We start from the raw sequence: 24,221 nt of genomic DNA, 5'->3' as shown, positions 1-24,221 counted from the left end.
TTATAGCAAATAAATATTTGATTGATTGATTGATTGAAAAGTGACATTTCTTCAACCAAAAAAGTCACTTTTAAAACTGACTGATCGGTATCGTACCGCTGTGACTTATAAGCTTTGTTGGAATCGGGCCGCCACTTTATGAATGATTTTCATTCATAAAGTGGGTACGCACTTTTGCAGCTGAGAGTACCTACGATATTTTTACTATTACTACTACTATTATAATATAAACAAGGGCAAATTGAAGTATACAGCATTAAGCGTGGATTAACCGGTATTAACGTCTTCATACAGACGCTATTAATATTCCTATATTTAAATAATTTCCCAATGTGATGAACGACAAGTTTAGTGATACAGAAATTCATCATGTGTGTTCCATTGTTTTATGTTAAATACAATCTGTACGAACTGTTAACTACAAAAACTAAATTGAACACGAGTAGGCATTATGCAGTTATGTTATCTTAATTTCCGTAAACGGGGCAGGCGTGTTTCTCAGCGACTTTATTCTTGGTTAGAAAACCGGCACAATGTTGTGGTTTCGACACTGGGCGGTTCGGTACCTTAGTTGTGACAGTACACGGGGGGTTTACGTAAGGTAATAGCTAGTTGGTCGGCGGTAACCCAATTAACCATTACAACGGTCGCAGTGCATGCCTCTTGATCTACCATCGACGAACAACGAACCGTACAAACGATTATAAATCAATACAATATTATTTTCAACATATCCTATCTATTTTATTGAACAATAAGTTAGTGCAATTACACTACGTTAGGCAATTATTTAGTAAACGTAACTAAATACATACATAAAATTACGGTGTACTTCCTTTTAAATTTTTAAATTTTACTTGGCAACCAACTTTTCGCCAAAGTTTCATTTGGCAAACCAATCGTTGGCATACCCTTACTTCGCAACCATTTCATTTCCCAACCCCATACTTGCGAAATGAAAATGACGTACTAGGTTGGGTTAGGTTAGGTTGGATTATGTAAATTTGCGAAATGAAATTTCGCCCAACTAAAAATATGGGTTAAATAGTTTGGGAACTGAAAGTTTGTCAAGTAATTTTCGCCGAAACATCAGTAAACCTAAAATTACGTATAGCGATCACACAAATATAACGTAAAAACCGTCTTCCTGAAAACCTGGATTAAGTGTTCGTTCATCATTTTTATTAAATTTTTATTCGGTTAATATTTTTATACCTACTTATTATTTGAAAATATGAATTGGTATTCATCGATAGTTTTGATTTGTAACGATATAGTGATTATTAAGTCCGTTTTTTTATTCCGTAGACTAAAATGACGTTTCATGTGTAAGACATGACATTCCTTGAAATTTCTGAAATGTCATTTTAGTCTACGGAATAAAAAAACAGAATTCTAGGTACTTTCATGGTGTAACCACCAAGCCAGCACCAAGCTGTGCACCAAGCGAATGAAATTAGAAAGTCGTGCATTGATTGATTACATTTAAGTGATACGTAACGCCTTCCATCAAACGTGTCCAGATATTAAGACAGGTATTGTTTTGTAATTCTTACATGGTGTATAATTAGTAAAATTAGAATACGTAATATTCATAACCCTGTACCTGTAAATGCTACAGTAATGTAAAGTCCCATTGCTATACAACGAATTGTTATTATTTGGCGCGTAAATTTCTTCCTGGTCGTCCTTCTCGTAGTAACTTTTCCGGTCATGATCACTCATCATTAAAAGAAAACACAACGATCACTAGAGATATTACACTAGAGACACATCACTGAAGAGTAAAGGAAATTTGCAATAAAGTTAGCAAGGGCCACTCGGGAGCCTACGAGTCCTACGACGGTACGTGTCCTGCCAGTACGAATATTGTCTAATAACTCATTGTTATGTGTGATTGAGGACAGCAAACGGTGCGATCGCAATACCGACTGCTTGGCCAGCGTACGACCACCACACCGAATGGTGATTCGCCATCGTTCATGTGTGGACAAAATATTAATATCGTTAGGACAAAAACAGCCCTACTCAGCAAACTCATATTTTATTCAGTTCCGTTCCGTATGTATTGGCACGATACATTAAAGAATTGTTAGTATGCACTCATGGTATTAAATAATAATACCTAGATATGTACAGGCATTAAACATCCCTAATTAAAAGTCGGGTCTTCATTACGGACCAACACAATTTTAAACATTGTTATTAATCGACTTCAAAATCCCAAAAGGACGTTCTCAATTCACTAGTATGTATTTTTATGTTTACCTCAGAACTCCGTAATTTCTTAAAATGGAATCTTGAGCGTTGCGAGAGTTTCAAGGCACGAGGGTTAAACAAAAGTTGCCACCGAGTGAAACACAAAAAATTTCACCACACCAACACGATGAAAATACTTACTGTAAAATATCAAAGAAATTCAAACCAAATCAAATCCAAATGAACGTCATTAAATATATTTATCATTCTTAATCATCATTTAAAAAGTCAATTCTACCAGCTAACATAAGGAAACAACTCAAAATTTGCATCTAATTGCTTTGCCCCACATGTGGATAAAATGCTACTTTCTCATCAGTTTTTGAACTATCAAGAGAGCCTTTACCAGCTGATGTAGTGAAAACAAATATTATAGCGACTTTTTATTTTCATCTAAAAACCAAGCTTTTGCATAAACAGTGCTATTTAAACTGCTGATGAAGACCAGAATGGAACTCGTCTACCACAAGTATTTTACGTCTTGGACTAAGTAATTGTAATTGTTTAGATATTAGAATTACTAACGACCGAATTCTAATGGCATTTCAAACAGTTTGTTAAGTCGTCGGTTTTTTTTATTAAAGTTTATTTTGTCCCCATATGATCGTAAGGAAGCACTGTGCAGTGAGTTCTTCGTTCTGCAGCAGTGGCTACGGTACGTGAAATTATAGTCAGTGTTAGCCAGTTAATTGCCAGTATGATCGCGTACGCCACTCGGCCCAAGTACTTACAAATCAAATGAAAGTCACTCTTCTTTAGTAATTTCTCTCTTCCGTATAATTAAGGATAATATGATTATGAGAGTACTAAAGAAATACCTACTACCACTTCGATACAGCATACAACGGCGGGGAGAACTCGTTTGCTACCGGATTGCCTATTATTCAGAAATTCAGACAAATGAGCACTTCCTAAAGTTCAGAACATTTGGATTACCAAACTAGCTCCGGCTTGCCTACGAATATATTTTACGCACTGCCACTGCTATACTAACACTAGTAGATAACACAACTCAAGATGCATCCGAATATACCTTAAGTACTTCAACTCTAAATATTTATTACTTACTCTCAACATTGGATTAACTTGTATATTATCTAGATTACAATACACATTGATCGAACGCATTAGCTGCAAAGCATCAATAGATAAGACCTAAAATCAAAGAGTGCCGATATCTGAGATATCTACTTTTTATTGTTATTTTTATATCTCACGAAATCGAGGTCAGCATCTAATTCCAAATCGTGCATTAATAAAATGGCATGACCTTCCTCCGGCTCGATCCAGACTGTCGTAAGTATAGTATAAGCGACGTGTGAGCCTGCGACGCCTGCGCCGCGCGTTTCCGAACAATAGATCGCTCAATGTCGCGCGAGCTCACGAAAACTTACGAAAGACAGCTAGCCTCACGTCAATCCATTGCTGCAGACCCAGCTATCTGTAGCAAATTAAACAATAGTAGACTTAAATTCAACGCTCTAAGACCTAAGCTGTGTTATTGATAAGTTGGTGATGGTGCTATAGATGGATTTCGCTGACAGTGTTGTAATGTCTGCAGTAACTTCGATACAGATTGAGCCTGGAGCGAATCGTTAGTAATCATCATTACTGGTCCTTATGTCATTTGTCGTCCCGTGCAAATATCTTTCGTTGGTCACTTGTTAAAGTGAAACTTTTATTCTATCGCCCCAAATTTTTTGGGCTGTCTTTAGCATGTCGCATTACAGCATTAGTAAAATTCTACTTTATTCGTAGTACTTAGTTCATTCATTAGTTTTTAAAATAAGCATACGACTTTTTGTTATCGAACATCACGGATCCAATACTTCATTCATTAAGGCTGATATTTGCTTGTAATTAACTAATTACATACACAATTTTAAGGACAGCAGACCTTATAAACCTTAAATACGGTGGGCTTCTGTCAAATTCAAATAGAATCAGTCAAAATGGTCAAAATACATAAAGATACGTAAATACGTTAGTAAAATTCAACTTTAATTCTAGTAGTTAAAAATGACAGGTCAGGTCAGGTCTAGTCTTTTGTCATTATTTTTCATAGATATAGTATAGTAGATATTTTTTATGTGTCTGTTTTTTTATTCCGTAGACTAAAATGACGTTTCATGTGTATGACATGACGTTTCTTAGTACCACATGAAATGTCATTTTAGTCTATGGAATAAAAAAATTATAGAATATTAAACTTTGTAACCTAGCAACAGCTGTTGTTTACTGTCACACAAAAGCAAATGTATAAACAGAGATATAATAAGCTTTTTTTCTCTATTAATTTTAAAGTGTAACCAAAGAAAAATGGAGCAAGCATTAAACACGAGAATGATGTGATGATGATGATCGAATAGGAAAATTAGCATCCCAATATTATATATATATATATATATATATATATATTTATTTATAGTCCTAAAGGCAATTTTAATTTTGTTCATGACAACCATGTCCGATGACATTCTGCAGAAAATAGTGTGATTTGATTCCGCTAAAGGCACGTGGGAGGAACTAGAGGACATCTATGGAGGTACCTGCTTATACAAGAGATAAAAGCTATGCCTGAAATTCCTCAGCTACAAGATTGACCCGAATCATGACATCATTACTCATGTGTTCATTTTAATGAATTTCTGGAGCACACTGTGTACGGAGCTACAGAGCGTGGCGTGGCGATATTACCCGAAATTCTCCTAATGTGATACCTAATTATTGCAAAGAAAATGGATATAGTCAGAAGCTGCAAGCGGTGGATTCAACCTACTTGGTACTTATACCTGCTCTTATTATCTTATTGAAAGCAATGTAAATACTTACTTGCTATTATGTTTTTGTTATTTTCATTCCACTCTAAAACGTTTTCTATATAATATTCACTAAAATATATAATTTTTCGAAAATATTCAGTTAATTACCTACAATCTGAAAAAAGTTTCACCTGCATCGTGGTTTCCTAAAACCACACAATTTCTTTTTAACCGTTATAGTTTATGATGACATAGCGTTACTGTTGCAGCAACAGGAAACAGGAATGTTACTGCCAATTTTCTGGATAAACTCCGTTTAAGATTTCGTCGTTATTTTTTATCAAGGAAATTAACACTTAACAGTGACATTTACGACCAAACTTATATGTGACAATAAAGAAAATTGCATTTAATATCTAATCCTTCATAACGCAATATAATATATAGGTAATTTTTAATTATATTCATGTAGGTACCTATAAAGTATAAATTAAACGGGTCAAAATTCTTTTCGTTGTCTTGTTTTTTGTCCCCAAATCTCAATCCCTTTTTGTATGAGATAAAAATTAACTTAGTCTTTATTTTTTCTTGTTTAAAATATAATCCACCACAGCTAGAAAGACATGCGATAACACTCGTTTTTTTATCTATTTCATAGAAGACGGAAATACAAGCGTGACAAAGTGGTTTGAAACAAGACAACGAAAATAATTTTGACTCAAACACCGGTCTTGATAAAATGCTATGGCAAAAATGCACCTATTGCATTGAGTACCGAGCTATCGAACGGTTAAAAACATAAACATGAACTCGGCGCAATGTTTTTTTATTAGTATGCAGGCCGCAACATCTTCAGATTCTTGCCCAATGCCCAACCTTAGAGGTCAACGACCATTATTATTTTGTTCGGGTAAAAGCTCCATAAAGCGTAATGCACGTCTGATTCCCATATCTGTAGATTTTGTAACAATCGTGCCTTATCTGGGTAGCTTTTATGCCTATTTGTAAACTTGAGTTCGTAACGTCGTTTATTTCAAGATGTAATTTAAATATAAGAGGAATATAGCCGCGCAATATGGCAGAAACATTTGATGGAAGTAACTATTTGGATTTTGGATCAAAATGCTAAAAACACGTTTACCCAACTAATATATAATAAACTTAATAATTTATAGAAAGATGGAAAAAAGTTTCGCTTGATCCACCTTTGCTAGATTTGTGATAAATTGTGATTTATTTTGGACCAACTTGTCTATTCAACCTAATTCCATATTGGATTCGTTTAAAGCCACTCATTTTCAATTCGCGCAGCTGCTGCTAAGTTTCTGTTTCTAATAGTAACCAGAAGACCTGCTACATCTCACAGCTCATGCAGCTGCATGGCTGAACACAAAGAATTTGCTAATTGGTTGCCTATATTTTATGTACTTGTGCCATACGTCTAAATAAAATAGTATAGGCGTTCGATTTGTAGCTGGCCGCGAACGGCTAATCCTTTGTCTATTGTTAAGTAAAACCGCACGTGCTACTTACCCGCATAAAAAAAAGATTGGGTCGCTTTAACCGGTTACTGAATTACGCCTTTATATAATATAGGTAAATGGTAATAGGATTAAAAATGGATTAATGGAAAAATATTTTGCGAGGCTGTGTGTGGTCCCTCTACGGTCCCTGAGTGCCAGCGAGTCGAACGCTACAGAACCAGTCTAAAATGTCAATTTTTTAACATGCAGATACGTCTGCGAGCGATACTCCAAATTTTATATTAAAGGAAAAAATGGAAAAAGTTACGCCACCCCAAAGGCGTGTATAAGGGAAGGAATGGAAAGATTTGCAAGGTTCTGGTAGGCTTCCGTAGCTCAATTGGTTAAGAGCAACGCACGGATTGCGGAGGTTGCGGGTTCAAATCCTGCCGGAAGTGTAACTTTTTCCTTTAATATAAAATTTGCAGTCTAAAATGTGTCATCGAGATACGTGACAGAGGTGCATTATTCGAGAGCGCACTTGCATTGGTTTTTTAAGCATTGGACTAGCCTGCGCTCAGGTGCCAATTAGAATTATACGACCCTTGTTTTGCAGGTAGTAGCACGTGCGGTTTTACTTAACAACAGATTTGTCTGAGCCGAGTCTCATCCTTTGGGATGAGCCGTTCGGGGCCAGCTACAAATCGAAAACCTACTTAAATACATTTTCTGTGTAGAACATCAGCAGGCAGCTAGCTATTCCGTTCACGTATGGCCCTTGTCGGTTAAGGTCCTATTGCACGTATAAGTAGCCATGGCGGTCGGCGAAAGCAACTGGAAGTTATAGTTCTACATTAAGTATGATACAAAAACTAACCAGTGCCAAAACTAAATAGTGTTCATTTAGGTCAATGCATTACAAAATAAGATTAAATTAGAGTTGCAGGCGTACATAGGCTACGGAGACTGCTTAACATCAGGCGGGCCGTATGCTTGTTTGCCACCGACGTAGTACAAATATATATATATATAACTTTATGAATGATTAGTTGTAAGGTTGTATAATAAAAAATCGAGTCGGCCGCAAAAATGTGGCGCAGCCAATAGATCGAAAGTTGTGTCGCTGGGCTGGAGTTGTCAACCTTGGCATTTGAGCGGGTTCCGGGCCGGGTGACCGATCAGTGAACGTGAACCGAGAACAAAAAGAAACAGCCAACTATGACTTGCTTTAATATTATTCGACAATTATTTATTGATATACCTATTAATTGGGATATCTTTATTTTGCCAACCTACCCAAAGCACGAGAAAGGAGAACAAGGGGGAGTGAGCGTTAGGTATCTAAGATAATACATATATGCCCATGATGGTGGAAGTAAATTAAATAACTGTAGGTATGATTATTTTTCTCACACACAATGAGTTAGAGTGAAATAAAAACTATGAAAACGGTTTATATCGCGTATATTGAATTTATTTATTTGTAGCTTTTCCTCAGTCACCCGTTGACCACGAAAGCTGTAAAGGGTTCGAAACGTCGAGATGTATTACAAATTCAATATACGCGATATAATCCGTTTTCATAACTATCGCGGTAACCGAAGACAATATAATGAGTTAGCGGCTAACGAAAATAAATTAAATTGCCGTATATAAGTATATGTTCTAAGACTTCTGCATTATTACACTTCACTAAAGAAAACAGGTACAAGTCTCGTTTTGTTATGAAACATATGAAGATAATAAATCGAGAAAGAAAACTTGATAGCCTATTTGAAACCGGAACTAGACTGTCGGTTACAGTTTCCTGTTGCTTTGTATTGCTTAGCAGGAAATAACGAGTGTATGCAAACAGGAATGTGTATGAAATAAGATAGATTATCATACTGTGTTGTGCCAGTCTTGTTTGTTCTGTTTATGAATGGGTAGTTGTGAAATAATATCGTTTTAATCGGGGGTCTCTTGCCACCGGTGATGACTACGCTGGGAACTATTCTCGTCTAGCATATTACGAAAGAAACTCAGCACATTGCAATGCAATAAATTAAACTATTAACGATCCATTTACAGCATTTTTTAATTACTCGTTTAACATGGCGGACAAGTTACTCATTAATACTTAAGAATAAAAACATCATCATATTGTTACCGTTATACAAACGGAATACCTATACTTAAAACATTATTTAATAGGTACCTGGAAATGGTATTGTTATATGCGCAATATTTTTTGTCATTTTGTTACCAAATATCCACACTCGGTAATCGTATATATGTAACAAATTCACATGGTTTTCACTTCATGAGGCACTACATGAGCAGCTATTATGTTATAATCATATAACATTGTAACCCATAGACCTCATTTGGTTCCTACTATTTACGCTCTATATTTACCTACCTTCCGAAGTCCAACAGCAGGAAATGATGTCTGTTTTTATCTACGTATTTATTTCTAATTAATCTTTCAGACATGACAGTGTGTCTATATTTATTTGTTCTAACAACCAAGGAAGTATTTAAGCCCTTGAACGATCCACGGCAAAAAACAGCATGGAATCCCGATACGATGACCCTATGGTGCGGTGACGCCGGGCCGAAAACCGGGTGATGTCATACGCAACATAACGCGAGTTCACGTAATCGGTGAACTTTACTGTTCTTCGCCAGTTCGCCACCCACTGGAGATATAGTGGAATGTATATGTGTACATCCGTTTCTTACGGTATGACAAATATTTGTGATTACAATTACTGAGATAAATAGTTAGCTAGGTAGGTATGTGTGAACAATTAATTGGTTATTTTTATCTCTTGTTTTTTTGTGCTGTGATTCACTTTTATGCATTTCATTAGAATTGAATTGTGATAACCTCACTTTACCAAGCTTATTTAGGTATCCCACTTTGTTCAGTTTACGGTTCGATATAACAATTTGTATGTGTTAAATGTCTACCTGTTTTTAATTCTTACTCATGGTTTGCTATAGCAGCGCATCGAAAAACTATGAATATTTTCGTCGTAAGGTGACGTACCTACTACATATATTAAAAACCGATCTTTTAAACATTTATATCTATTCGTCTTAGTACAACCTGATGCGGTCTCCTATAGTTATATCGTGTAATGGCGCTGATTTATAACTAAGTTATTTATGTATGGATTTTAGATGAAATATACTGACCTGCCGCCATAAATTTCGTTGGCGAGCGGCGTGAGCTCGTCGTCAGAGTTGTCGCTGCCCTCCTCGCGGCGCTTGCCGCCTGAAGTCGCCATCTTTTACGACTCTGGAAACACAGAATACTATCGTAAATACACAAAGCAAGACTTTATTTTCCATAACGATTAACTGGTGTTTAAATTTGGTAAATGCCTTTTTGGCGCTATAGGCACATTTTTGTTTAGTTCGGCAAATCATATAATTCAGTGTTAATAAATAAAAATCTTTATTCATAAATAAAACGAACTTATCATTAAAATATATTGAAAACGTGAGAAGCTTTATGTATTTTAAGTATTAAAGGTAGGTACTACCTGCATATAAAACAGACTTATGAATTGCAGACGAAATCGTTCGCCCGCGTTCACAGCTACAGCTATCGTTGCAGTTTCGTTCAAAAGACTTCAACGCGCACAAAGTTCATTAGGCTATATATCATGTTCATGATTTAATTATATTAACGGCCAGTTTTATAAACACCCGTACAAATTATGCTGATGTTTATAATAAAACAGTTATTGGAAAATTAACGAATTTTCGAATGGCACTCAAGAGTAAATGTATGTATTTATTTATGTATGTTTTTGTAGCTATTTATTTATGCATGTATTTACTATTTATTTATTACTCCGGACATACGAAAAGTAGAATTATTACCGCTCGTCCGCCATAAAATACGACTTAGAAGATTAATAAGATAATTAATAAATAGTGCCACATGTATTTTTCATCGACATATCGTTCCATGGTTTCCAAGATTAGCTGGAAGTTATGCCACGTTAGGCTGGCTCAAATAAAAGATTATTATTTCTTGTCTATTAAATAGAGCCGTAAAACGAAGCAAGCAGCAAAGATTTTTGAAATCACGACTTTCCATTTTGAAAAGGACCAGCGTCACGCGCGGAGTGTACCGCTACATGCATACATTTGCGTGCTCGTGATAACTGACGAAAAAGATTCATGACTCACGTTGCTTGCATTAAATAGTCCGGTGGTTTTCCTAATGTCTTTTTAGGGTAAAAATAACAAAGCCTTATTTCAGGCAACCGGAAGCGTAGGTATACAACGGCTCTATATCCAGGTTATATGTCTTTGTATTGAAATGTTTTCTGACATTTATTTATTACAAGCTTTTTATTAACTTGCAATGTATGCACCCTAACTATGTATGTTTGTACGGGTCAAATCTTGCAAGTTAAATTTGACCCACTTCCCGACTTCCAATGAAGCTGAAAATTTGCATACAATTACATATGTAAGTCGGGTGACTATGCAATATTATGGTACCATCGAGCTGGTCTGATGATGGAGACAGGGGGTGGCCATAGGAACTCTGATAAAACAACGAAACTTAATTGTGTTCGGGGTTTTTAGAATTGTTTCAATGAGTATTAGTTGCCTGTGGAAAGAAAAGTAGTCAGCGAAAAAAGCTTGTACCAAAAATGATTTTTTTGTCAAAAACTTATTTATATCTAAGTTTTACTTTGTGTGGAATGTCACATCACCGGTGTCTTGGTTTTTACTCAATCATGACTAGAATTTCGTCAGTGATCAGAACGTTATTTTTGAAGCATTTGTAAAAGTAGCGTTCACCCGTAACGTTTTCATGGTACTAGTTAATTACAAAATTAATTAGAACAGTTACAGAATTGCACTTGACGCGTAACTTAACCAGCAGTTGTGCCACAAGGTCAAACGGAGCAAGACAACTTAAAGGGCAAGTTGCTTTACCTAAAATTTTGATAGCCTAACCATACCTAAAAGAGTATTCAACCAGAGTGCCGCCTATTACGTACTTGCTTCTAAAAATGCTAGGAATTCGATTTTTACTTTGATAATATCTTGGCTTAATAATTCTACAGTGTCTAATAAAAACTCGGCTTTGTATTATTCTCAAAAACAATAAAGTAACGAGCGCAATGATATAATGCTCGATTTAAGTTCCACGTTATCATTGTTTCGTACAAATACCGTCATCAAAAACCATGTAAAATGTAACCAACAAACTTAAAGCTAAGGTATCAGCCGAAGTATCGCTCCGTGAATCACGTCCAGAAATGTTGCATTCCGCGCACCGCGATCCCTGACCTTGCCGGTCATCCACCCTGCTCACCATAGCTGAGAATTTACTCAATTCTTTATACTATTTAAAGTAGTCCTTGCTCGGCGCCACGAATGGTTGTGGGCGCCATTGTTTAACAAAGAATGTACCTACTTACTTAGGCTATTTTGCCTGGTTGGATAAATCTGTAATGTTTTATTATTTTTGAAATAAATGAAAACGAAGGTCTGGCGGGTTACCGGTTTTACCATTAGGCAACCAAAGCTTGCTCTCCTGCGGCAAATATTTCCATCACATCCTACGTCTACACGACACGCGTTGGGGTGAGACTTCCCGTTTGTCTTTGAACTTAGTACAGTTACTTTATTCTGCCCTTAAACACAATTTTTTTTTACCGGACTTGTCTACTAAGCACAAGAATTAACTTTTTGAGTACGGTCGAGTTCACAAACATCTTTACAAGCTAGTCAACGTTCCAAAAATATATTTACACGACCTTACGGTCAGTGTCTTAGAGACATGTAAATATGTATATTTTTTTGGAACGTTGGCTTATAAAGTTTTTTGTGAACTCGACTGTACCTATCGTCGAAAGCTCATCAAGTCATCAATTAATATTATAATAATTCTTCTCACTTACCTCATTGTTGACGTTACCGAAATACTTAAACCAGATCTTGCAAATCATTGCTCGCCTACCATATATTACACCTACTCTATTATACGATGAAGATATTTATTAGCGATATCTTTCTTAAGAAGTCCGAAAGCAGAAACAACATTCAACATTTAAAGATCGGAACTTGATTTGATATCACTCTCAGTGGACTTAGAGCCCAATAAATATACTCGTACAAGTGCGGGCGAGACACACTTGGTCCGAGTCGTATCAAATCGAAATCAGATTTTTAAAGTATGGGTGCCACTTCAGGGCAAGGTCAGCGACTCCCAGTCGTGCAGGACAATGGACTCGCCCTCGCAAATACATAGGCAGATAAGCGACTAGTTAATGTACCAACAGCGACTTAAAGATCTGATCATTCACAGACCTTATCTCAGTTATCCCTATGAGCAAATAAGTAGGCCAGGAAATAAATGCTTAAAAAAAGTTATACAGGGAAATGCTTGTTCCATTTTTCGGTTTTTCGATTAACTATATCTCGGAAATTATGCGTTTGAGCGCGGTCCGAGCGACATAGCCAAGAAATGAAAAGTGATTTAATTTGTTACAAGTTTCATTAAGTAAGTTTTTCAATATCTTGTATAGTTTTTGAGATATCCGCTCTTGAAGGTTTATTTAGGGCTCTCATTTTTATCTTGATTATCTACAGCAGTGAAGCTGCTAGGCCGGGTTTGGTATCGTTTTCGTATAAATCGGGGGTGCTGGCTGAATTCATTTATGGTATCAACATTGACACCATTCCTAAGTAAAAACAAAATTTTAAAAAATGCTTTTTTTTAACTCCTCTTCACACTTAAACCGCTGAACCGATTTCGTTGAAATTTGGTATAGAGATGGTTTGAGTCCCTAGACAGTACAATAGAATAGTTTTTATAACCAAAATCATCTTTTGAGGGTGGAGAGTGGAAATTTGTATGGGGAATCAATAACCGCTGAACCGATTTAAATAATATTTGGGATGGTCTACATGTTTGATTTAGTTGAAAATGATTCCAAACATGACTTCAAACCTAAACTTAAACATTATTAACCTCAGGAATTCCACTTCGGCAAAGTGCTAATTTCCCTCACACCAAATTTCACACCTTCAAAGTATGTTTTTTTTAGATAAAAACTATTTTATGTCCTGTCTCGGGACTTAAAACATCATACCAAATTTCAACTAAATCGGTTCAGCGGTTTAAGCATGAACAGGAGTTAAAAAAAGATTTGTTTAAAGTTTATATGTTTTTACTTCGGAATGGTGTCAATGTGATACCATAAATGAATTTGGCACTCCCGATTTATACAAAAACGATAACAAACATGGCCTAGTAGCTTTATTGATGAAGATATCAAGATAAAATTGAGAGCCCCAAATAAACTTTCTCGAAAACTATTTAAAATATCGAAAAATTTGGCTAAATTAAACTTGTAGCTAATTTAATCAGCTTTCGGTTTGTTTAAAGTAGTCATGTCGCCAAGACGCAAAGTTTCCAAGATATAAGTAAAACACCGAAACATGGGGACTTTTGATATGTTCACCTCCTTACGTATCCAAACAAAGTTACGGAGTCAACAATTGTGTTGCCCTTTTTGCGCATTTCCCTCTATACCTTCTTTGGTGGGTTTGAAAGAAATATGTAGATTACTAATGTTAACTGGTCTGAGTGTGTCTTATAGGGCAAAAGCTATTTATTATCTTTGCTATGTTGTTAAAAGTATATATTAGATACTACCTATTAGTTTGTTTGAAACATACAGATTTTTACAGATTAAAATACATACATTTTCTTTTTGATTTACTATGAATTATGAAGAGGGAACTAAAACCGATGACAGATCGAACCGATTCAAATACATATTTACATAGCCTTGCGCTGCTCTACTTATCACTTTGTTGATTGTGGCAATTTCTGTAGATATTATACATATACATACATATACATGTATAATGATATGATTGATATACGGGACGCGATGCTTAGATACGGTGACAGTCACGTATATACGGGACGTATGGCAACCCTAACTATATTATGTAATTTAGAACACAAATCGGTGCAATTATTTTGTCGATAGGTAGGTACCTCATACAACTGTAGGCAACAGCTTGCAGCCATATTGCCCGATGGGACCTAATAAAAAATAAATTAAAATTTAAACTGTTTATTTTTTAATTGATAGTAGAGATACTAAATATTAGTCTAACATCAATGGCTTATCACAAAAAGTAGATAACCGAACGACCTTTACAGATTTGAAGCAATAAATCGTTCACTTATCAAGTAAGTGTAACAAAGTCGCTTAAGTATCTCAGCTTAGCGGCGAGTTCGGCCTGGCGCGAGGTCCCGTGTTCACTTTCACTGCTGATGGCCGCCAGCTGGCCAGGCGTTTACATCGCTTACCAAGCGCAAGCGAAAAGAGCTCTGAGACCAACCAACTTTTAGCTATGAACTCAAGATACATTACAACTTTGGGTGACCAAAGAGCTGCACTTAAACTGGAAGTTTTGATTCGCCTGCGCTCTGTAAGTAAGATTATTTCTTCCCCCCGCACCTTCGCCCCGCTCCTCTCCCATCGATACAGCCTTCGACTGCGCAAGACTGCCTTACATTCGTTAAGCTACATGTATGATTTAAGCGGGGAATGCTTTGTTAAATGGCTTGTCGGAAATGTTTTTGAATTTTGATGCAATAGTTACGTTTCACGTGGTAGATTGGAGTCTGCTGAGAATGGAATGTTGTATACACAGTCTGTATATTGGCTTTATCCCGCTAAGTTCATTTTTCATACATGTCGGTATTTTTATAATTATAATTAATCGCACATTTAACGAAAGTTAATGTCAGTTTTATTTGCCAATATTTAAAAACTACAAAAAAAACCCTATTGTTTACCTAGTTGCCCATGTGACATGGTTCTTACTTATGTCACTTCTATGCATAGATACTCAATAAACTTACAAACAGTGGATAAAGGGAGTTTGCGAGACTTGTCCGGATAAGAGAATGAGAACTAACCAGTTCGAAGATTTTATAAATAATGCACTATACGCTCGAGCCGCAGCTCTTTTAATGTAGCTTCACATACACACGTCTTCACCGCTTGCGCCCGCGCATGTCTGACCGAAAATATCGAGTTCGGAGAAGGCCTACTGAACTCTACACAACAACAAAATAGGCGAAAAAACAAAACCACACTATTTAATTATCGTACGGTGGAGGTGGCGTTTAGTTTAAGATTTTCCACCGACCCTTCAGCATGGTATAGTGGACACTACAAAATCAAAGGAACTGGCACTGAAAAATTGTACCTTAAAGCAGAAAAAACCATACGCACGTATACTTACAGCGAAATTATTATTTTCGTGTTTTAACTTGGTACCTATTTTACAATTTCATGATGGCTGTAACATTGAACTATTATTACTAACGTATAGAACCGGCACAAAGAAACAGTATTTTGCGCCTGGCGAGTATGGCTTCTCTATAGTAACAATAACTCAATGGGCTGGAATCAAAAAAGAAAAAATAAGAGTTGATTTAGAGGAAAGTGATAGTTTTCAAGAGACGTATAAATAATGCCTAGGTCGTAATGTGGCTAACATAAGTTCGTGCCAGAAACCCGCCGGAGCGTGGAAGGCGGGCGCGGCCTCGGCGCGTCCGCTCGGCGGCTGCTGGCTTGGACAGTTAGATATAGCATTACGTATGCAATTATCCTTCCTATTTATTAAACTACTGATTAATATTGTGTGGTATTGTTATGTTGATCCACTTACGAGATCTTGAATGTTTTATTAGATTTCCAAACAACAGGCCATAGCATAGGTTCAATACCAAAGTAAAGTATTTGAAGCAAACATGAATTGTCTCGTGTCCCGAATTATTTTAATACTGGCGGGTACTTCTGACCTTCCTGAACCATCGTCCCTCCCCCTCTTTCGATCCATCCTTCGACATGAAATAAATTTTCTCAGCCTACTTTCACTCATTCCCATTCATATTTTTAACCATTAATAGTACTTTGCCATGGAATAATGTAGGGTACGTACATTAAGTTCATAATTGCGGTGTGTTAAGGAAAGATAAAGATAAACTAGGTAAAAAGAAGGCAGATGGATAATCATTTTAATAAAAATGTTAACCATTGTTGACCACTACTCAATTATTTTTAATTGAAAAATTAGCTTTGGGTGCCCGCCAGGTCGATGGGTCTATATTCTATAATAATAGAAAGATTACTGAAGTTACTCTAGATAAGCCTCATTTGGTAATGGGTGATATCACCAGCCAAGCATGAAAAAGTAAATGCTAGTGCTAGTGCATTTACTTTTTACGGCAAAAGTACTTACACTGCCCTAACTCTGAAGCAAAGAAGTGATTGCACCACAGCCTGGGGATTATCACGATAATGTTAATTACAGCGTTGCGTTACGATCAGGTATTACATTCGGTTATTGACAGCTCCGAGCTACGCAAACTCTACAGCGAAAGTTGACCATTATCTAACGTCTTTTATTGTTTAGTTCTGGAGGGTGTGTAAATTAAGAAACAAATTCTTGGAGTTGCGACTATCGCTCCTATTGACTAATCAGCTTATTTAAGTAGTTTATGTTACAAAAAATTATTATTTTTGTGCCTAGTGTCCACATACAGGATATTTCATTTAAGAAGGGGAGTGGAGGAAAACCTAAAACAATATGAGAATTTCATTCTTAGGAGTTATGACTCATAAGTCTCACAACGTACTCATACTCATAACTTATGTCCATTTTTCGAAAAAATACTGCGTTTAAAAATGTTATCGATGATCATAACTACTTACCTACATTAATTGTATAAAACAATAGTTATTTGTGCAACAAGAGAGGAAAGTAGGTTTTTCTTGCGAGTGTTTATTTTAGTCCCGAGATAGCGAAAGTTTCTATAATTGAATCACGAGCGAAGCGAGGGACTCAAAAACACGAGATGTAAAATAACTGCTCTCGTGTTGCACATATAATTTTTCACCTCAGTAGTGAGAACATATTAAAGGTTAAAATGTATTTTCAATTACACAGAATAATACAAAAACAAAAAAAAAAGTATGAAGTGGCAGTTCACGGCCTTCATTAAATTAAAAAGCTACTTTGTTTCACTCCCTGGAGTGAGGAAAGTCGCACTTACCTAAGCTTGCTTGGGGCTTGTGAAACATGATATAGTATACACGGTATAATGGAATAAGATATAAAGAGGTATATAGAGTCTACAAGCGTAAGTTCTGTTGACCTCGCTGCGTAGGCGCACGGCGCGTTGATGTCTTTTACACAGCGACCATTTCGAACTATGCCTACCTATGGAATAGTAACCACAAAACCTTTTATTTAACTCGACCATTACGATCTGCTAAATCATTGATAATAACAAACACACAACTCATCGTTCTTGTCGCTGACTATCAGTCTTACACGACACTTTCGATTTCATACGCATGACAACGACCATGATTATAAACTTGTATGGTTTTATTTTAGTGTAATTACTGATTGTACTCGTAACTCGTAATCAATAAAAATACAGTTTTTTTTACCTTCAAGTAAACAAAGCGGTCGTTTATACTATCTTTATGAAATTGCCGGAATCGCCAACGCTCTCACTAACGGCGTAATGCTAATATTGGTCCACTTTCCTCTGGCCACAGTCAAGGCCGAAATTCCATACGAGTATAGACGATGTTTAAAATGAATGGCTAAATCACCGGTATCGGCCTCTTAATGAGCATATTTACTACATTTTGCAAACTCCTTGATTTACCAGTTTTGTTACAAATCACAATTCGTCTACACAAGAGATACGTATACAATATGTATACCATTGTATACTAAACAATGTAATATTTACGGTAAATATGTACCTATACATATAATATTAGGTACACGTATTATTACAAATAGTTGTGCATTTGATTATATCAAAGATGGATAAAACTCCGTAATAGATGGATACAGTCTGAGGAAAAATCGTGCCTCGAAAATCAAGAAAAATTGATTCTCGATCAGAGGGCGCTACTAGCTATGGCCTACTGTCGTATAGTTGGCGTTGTCGGTTTCGTTTGTTATTAAACAATTTTAACGCATATCAGTGAAAGAACATGGGTAAAATCATAAAAATAATGAATGCAAATAAAAAAAATCATTTGTCCATATATAAATACATTTTATCGTATTTTTATAAATCTTCATTTTTAGTTTTAAAGTGTGTCGATAGATGGCAGTGAATTTACCGTGGTTACAAAATCTACTATGACAGTACCGTTCTATCTTATATCCTCTTTGATTATATGAAGTGTTTTAGGAATAAGCTTCTCATAGATCTCAAGATTTGATTTTGCTTAATTACTTATAACAGTCACACGCATTTTAATGATTCACTTTTATTTTTGTAAATGAGATTTTAACACTCCTATACTGGTTTCTGGCGTGACTATTAAAAATAAATCAATACATTCATTATTAAACGGAGTTTGCGTTAAACAAAGCCAATATATCGTTATAAAATCATAGAAGTCGTCATTTACTACCACATTGCAATAAAGGTCCATTTGGCTTTATTTATAGCATTCGTTGACATCAAGTCTCGGTTTGATTTGTTCTTCCAGCCAGTTTCATTAAGCATAGCTGGTTTTTTTATCATTCACGCAGTGACTGCATTACGAAAACTTGTATAATGATTGCTAACATAGCAATCTTGTATACTCCAATACCTGTTCAACATCTAAACTAACGAAACCCAGGAATATTAACTGTCCCTAAAATAAAACCTAGCGATTTTGTTTTTTTTTTGTTAAGGCGGTTCCCTTAGCCAGAAGGCGAACAATCTCCTTTATATGATCATGTTTTTCTAAGAGGCGTTGATATTCGTAGACGTGGAAAAAATATATGTAGTTCTTTACTATATTATCTTTAAAAACATAGCTTCCGATACACGAATTATGACACTTCGCTCGATACAATTAATTCCCAAAGTAACCTCTAACTCGGACTTTTAATCAAACTTTACTCGGTTACTTATCATGTGATACTATAAACAAAGAATAAGAAAAAACAATCTTAACTTTTCGATATTGTAAGGTAACGTTTTTAAAATAAATAAAACTCGACAAAATTCGATCAAAATTGAAACTTGGCGCGCATGATCTTTCCCGTTGTGACAGTGACAACCGCAAACTGATGGAACGGCGTCTATATATCCATATTTACCGAAGTCGAAGTCAATTTCGGAATAAACTTTAGTCTTGTTTGGTTATTTTTTTATGATATACATAGGAGGCAAACGAGCAGACGAATCGCCTGATGGTAACTGAATACCGTCGACCATAGACACCCGCAACACCAGAGGGGTTGTAAGTGCGTTGCCGCCTGCCGGCGTTTAAGATGAGAGATATGTACATACAAAGATAGATATAACTCCGTAATAGATGGATACAGTCTCAGGAAAAAACGTGCCTCGAAATTCACGAAAATTTGATTCTCGATCAGATGGCGCCACTAGTTTTGGCCTACTCTCATAGAGAGGGCTTTGACGGTTTCGTTTGTTATTTATAATTTTAACGCATATCAGTCAAAATCATATAAAAATAATTAATGCAAATAAAAAAATCATTTATCCATATTTAATTTTCCATCCATCCATATTTATCGTATTTTTATAAATCTTCATTTTTAGTTTTAAAGTATATCGATAGATGGCAGTGAATTTACAGTGGTTACAAAATTTACTATGACAGTACCGCTCTATCTTATTATATCCTCTTTGGTACATATAAATAAATTGCCTGATTAATCGTAATAAGGCAAAATATTTACAAGTTACACATCTCCCATCTTAAAGGAAAGGGAAGGGATGGATTCTATTGAGAATCGTGAAAAAGTGTAAACACCTACCCTGCTATATTAGTCGGGTCACAGAATAAATAATAGTACTAGGTAGGTAGGTAATATTACGACAGGTATGACCGCAAGGTGGTGCAAGCGCGAGCAGGCGTCCGTTCCGTAGCGGTGCGGTGCAAACTACTATGCACCAAAAATGGTGTGGGCCGCATGTACTTGTAGCGACGCGACGAAATCGCGGAGTGAGCCACGCCTGGTCAGGTGTCAACTATAGGTAGTTAGGTACCTAGGCACAGTATGCACAAATAGGGGTATACTAGGCGATACTACCGAAAATTGCCTTTTCTTATAGCACAATAGAGGACAAGAGATTCTAACGGTGTTTATAATGTTACTTTAACATTTTTCCATCATTTATGCGTCATTTGGTACGTACGATTTCACTAACAGAAAGGGAAACCCCTCATTGCCAATGTAACTAACCGGTAAATATCAATAGTTAACAAGGTCGAAACAAGAGAAAGTGCATCTATTTTGTTTACTCACCAATGACTGGATTTAACTGATTTGTCAAGGTTGTGGTGGGTAAGGTTATTTTACAGCTTCGTTGACGAGTTTGAACTAAAAACTATTACGCAGCGTAATTTGACACTTTTAGTTATGCACACCAGTTAATAACTCAAAGTTTGACCATTTTCTTTAAGTAGCTGAAAAAGACGTCATCACAAATAGGTAGTTGCCCGTAAGCACGTAACACATACTATTACTTAATTAATTTAGTAATGAAACATTTACATATTTACATAAAACATATACATATAATATAGTGGGCTACATAATTCCGAAAAATTTTATGTAAAGATCAATTGAAAAAATCATTTATTTACATACAAGATATAAGTATACAGTAGTAGGTACTACTAAACTAAATAAATAACTAGCTTAAATCTAAAATACTTGAGGCATTGTACCAAGGATGCTGGCGGCATTTCCTCGTTGTATCGCAATGCTGATACGTTGTGCGAGGAAGCCGCTAGCTCTTCGGTCACCAGTTACGTCAACCAGACGCTTCGCGATTTCTGCAAACAACTTGTTAGCGCTGGGATCTCATACCCCATGGACCTAGAGTTTTTAGTAAGTACTATATGTTGTTAATAAGACATTTAATGTGGCTATCTTTATTCGCAAGGTACGCGCTTTAGATAGCGTAGGTGGTAGTGTAAATGAGAGCAAATTATATATAATCACAGCCTTAGCTACGATACTACATTTTAAGTGCCAGCCGGTTAGTGATAATTCACTCAAGTTCTCAATTTAGATAGCCCAAAATGCTAACCTGCTTGTATCTCTGCATATAACATGATACATGGTTTTAATACAATAGCTCTCTTTTTTCCCAATGTTACTTGGTAACAGACGAACAGTTAGTAATTTTGAACGTCATTTGGTGTGTAATTTTGACGACTAAAACTATTGAGATGACTACGTTTCTATTGCGACATTTAGAATGCCAGAGGTGCAGCGTCCAGTTTTGTAATTTTCGTATCATCACTATTAGGTGTAAAAGGTTACCTGTCCGTAAACACTGCATAATATTCTTAATACTGTGTTTAATACAAGGATTTAGCGTTTGACGGTTACTACCGGAGTATTGTGCAGTCAAATCTTTAATGTGTATCTAATTACATTCATGGGAATTTGCGTCTTTGCGGCTCGATCACGCTTGGGACTTGACTAGTAATGACCCAAACTATTGTGCTTGCGCAAGGCTCGCCAGCTAATATCCAAATTAACGATACCACAATGTGATATAAATGCATTATAAATTACCTACACTAATTTCACGTGAACTGACAACTTGCCGTGCGAGTGTGTAAGGTCGGTCGCTACTTCGTTAATTGCATTTAATTATGGTCGCGGAAATCACAAAATTGTTCTTGCTCAAAGTGAGAACGACCCTCTGCCGGAACGGGAAGCGTGCGAGGCCTTTTGCAGGGCTGCGTTGCTTTCAATATGCACATAATTTGACACGAGCCACACAAATCATATGAAATATGCATAGGAGTACATTGAGATATTTTTAAGATATGTTTACTTATATACCTACATAGGGAATGTTGCAATCTTAACTTAAAAGCTTACTCTTTGTACGTATTTGTTTTGTACCAAATGTGTAGGTATATATTACAACAAGCTTCCGTGAAACATGGTCTAAGACAATACGTTTGAATTTAACGCACTTGACGAGTACTTATAGTATGTTTTGCGTTGAAAAATTGGCCATCTGAACTATGTGTATCCGCATCCGGCTATCCCGCCCATAAACGCTAAAGGCTAAGTATATGACCTTTAGAATAATAACTAATGCATGTAGAGCCCCAAAATTGACGTATGTAATACAACAGTTTTCGCTCCAGAAAATTTGTGTAAAAAATCCAACTAGGGAACAAATCAAATTATTTTATTAAATATTTAGATTTCCTGTTCTTTAAGTAGTCACACTACTATATTATAAAGCAGAAGCTGAAGACACGGGTTCGATTCCCGCCCTGGCCACCGGTGGACTTGGTCACTTTCTTTAGTGTATGATATCTACTTCAGTATAATTGTGTAAAACATGTTTAGTAAGTTTACCTAATCTTACCATCATGTTACTTACAAGTCAAGGTTTTTAAAAGAGTATAGAAATTTTAATTACGTCCGTCCTTGTTTCCCATTCATACTTCTAACGCCTACATTCACTTTTGTTTACGTATGACTGCAAACATGTACGCGATCCCACTAATTATCTAATTATACACTAATCATAGTAATTCGAAGGGTCCAATGTTAGAAATCGTTCATTATTAACAGATACTTATAAAGAGAAACCGTTTCGCAACTTTCTCGAGTGAAACTGAACCAGAACAAACGTACAAACAAGAGTAGAGGAACATTTAGTTATTTCTCTTTAAAAGGTTGACTGTGGTCCCGAAACGAGTAAGTTACACGTTCAGTATTATGCAACTCAAGTTAACATTTTGTTATAAGATAACTTTGCATACTTTCGCAGCTGATCGGGCGATAGACGTGAAGCTGAAAAGGTCAGAATAAAAGTTTGAGGTTGAGAATATCTAAAGTGTATAACTTACCTTATCGGATGTGGGAGTGTAAAAAATCCAAAATATCCGAAATGTCACTTCACAATATTCAAATAAGGCGTAAAGTGCACTCGCGAGCGTTCACAACGCATGGTCGCGGCGTGCGCTCGGAGTGAAGGCGCCGTGCTCACTAAGGCGCCCTCGGAGCTTGAGTCGGACCTCCAACACTCTTTTGACTTGTGACTCAGAACTTGAACGCTGTCTTCTATGTCCCCAATCTGAATGTTCCTAGACCTGAATTAGATTTCGATCTTTGTTCTTACGCATAAGGTCGGTTCCATGCGTGGTGGTGTCGTGAGGAGTTAATATGAGAATTTTTAGTAAGTTCTTTTGTAAATTGTATTATTAATTTTAAATTACTTCATATGTTAAAGCGATGAGGTCACTGAGTCGGCTCTGATGCATAGGTCCTTAAACAACGGCGATAAATTAAACTATACAGTTGACCTGCTGGACTACTGGTTTCACGTTCAAGTTAAATTTCTTACTGTAAGCAACATTCTATTCTCTTTTCAGTGCTACCAGCACGATAAGAACTTGGGTTCCCTTCGTTCTTAGAGCTACGCTTTATCAAAAGGTAATACGTTTTTGCTGTGTGTTTACTTATATATATATTTTTTTTAGATTTGAAAAAATATTCATATATAAGTAGTCCATAATGTTATCACAGATCCTGACTGCTATGCATACATTACAACAAATAAATCAAAACATGACTACTATAATATGTATGTCAAACTAATAACTACATAAGGCAAATAAATACGATAAGGCAAAGAGCTATT

The 24,221-nt window shown here is 36.1% G+C and overlaps 1 protein-coding gene across 4 annotated transcripts in view; it reads right to left on the bottom strand.

The window, feature by feature from the left end:
* Positions 1 to 23,579, bottom strand: part of LOC134741034 (chitin synthase chs-2) — a 41,487-nt gene extending 17,908 nt beyond the window's left edge. For 2 of the 4 annotated variants that reach the window (XM_063673774.1, XM_063673775.1), the window contains exons 1-2: positions 23,428 to 23,579; positions 9,668 to 9,770 (exon numbers count right to left, since the gene is read on the bottom strand). In XM_063673774.1, coding sequence (XP_063529844.1) covers positions 9,668 to 9,759 — 92 coding nt within the window. In that variant the 5' untranslated portion in view covers positions 9,760 to 9,770; positions 23,428 to 23,579. Of the gene's footprint in view, positions 1 to 1,606; positions 1,839 to 9,667; positions 9,771 to 23,427 lie in introns of those variants that run through there. The other 2 variants (XM_063673773.1, XM_063673772.1) reach the window with 2 other exon arrangements.
* Positions 23,580 to 24,221: the final 642 nt, after the last annotated feature.

This window comes from Cydia strobilella, chromosome 4 (assembly GCF_947568885.1).
Source record: "Cydia strobilella chromosome 4, ilCydStro3.1, whole genome shotgun sequence".
Taxonomy (NCBI): domain Eukaryota; kingdom Metazoa; phylum Arthropoda; class Insecta; order Lepidoptera; family Tortricidae; genus Cydia; species Cydia strobilella.
This window is presented reverse-complemented; position numbering and strand designations above follow the sequence as displayed.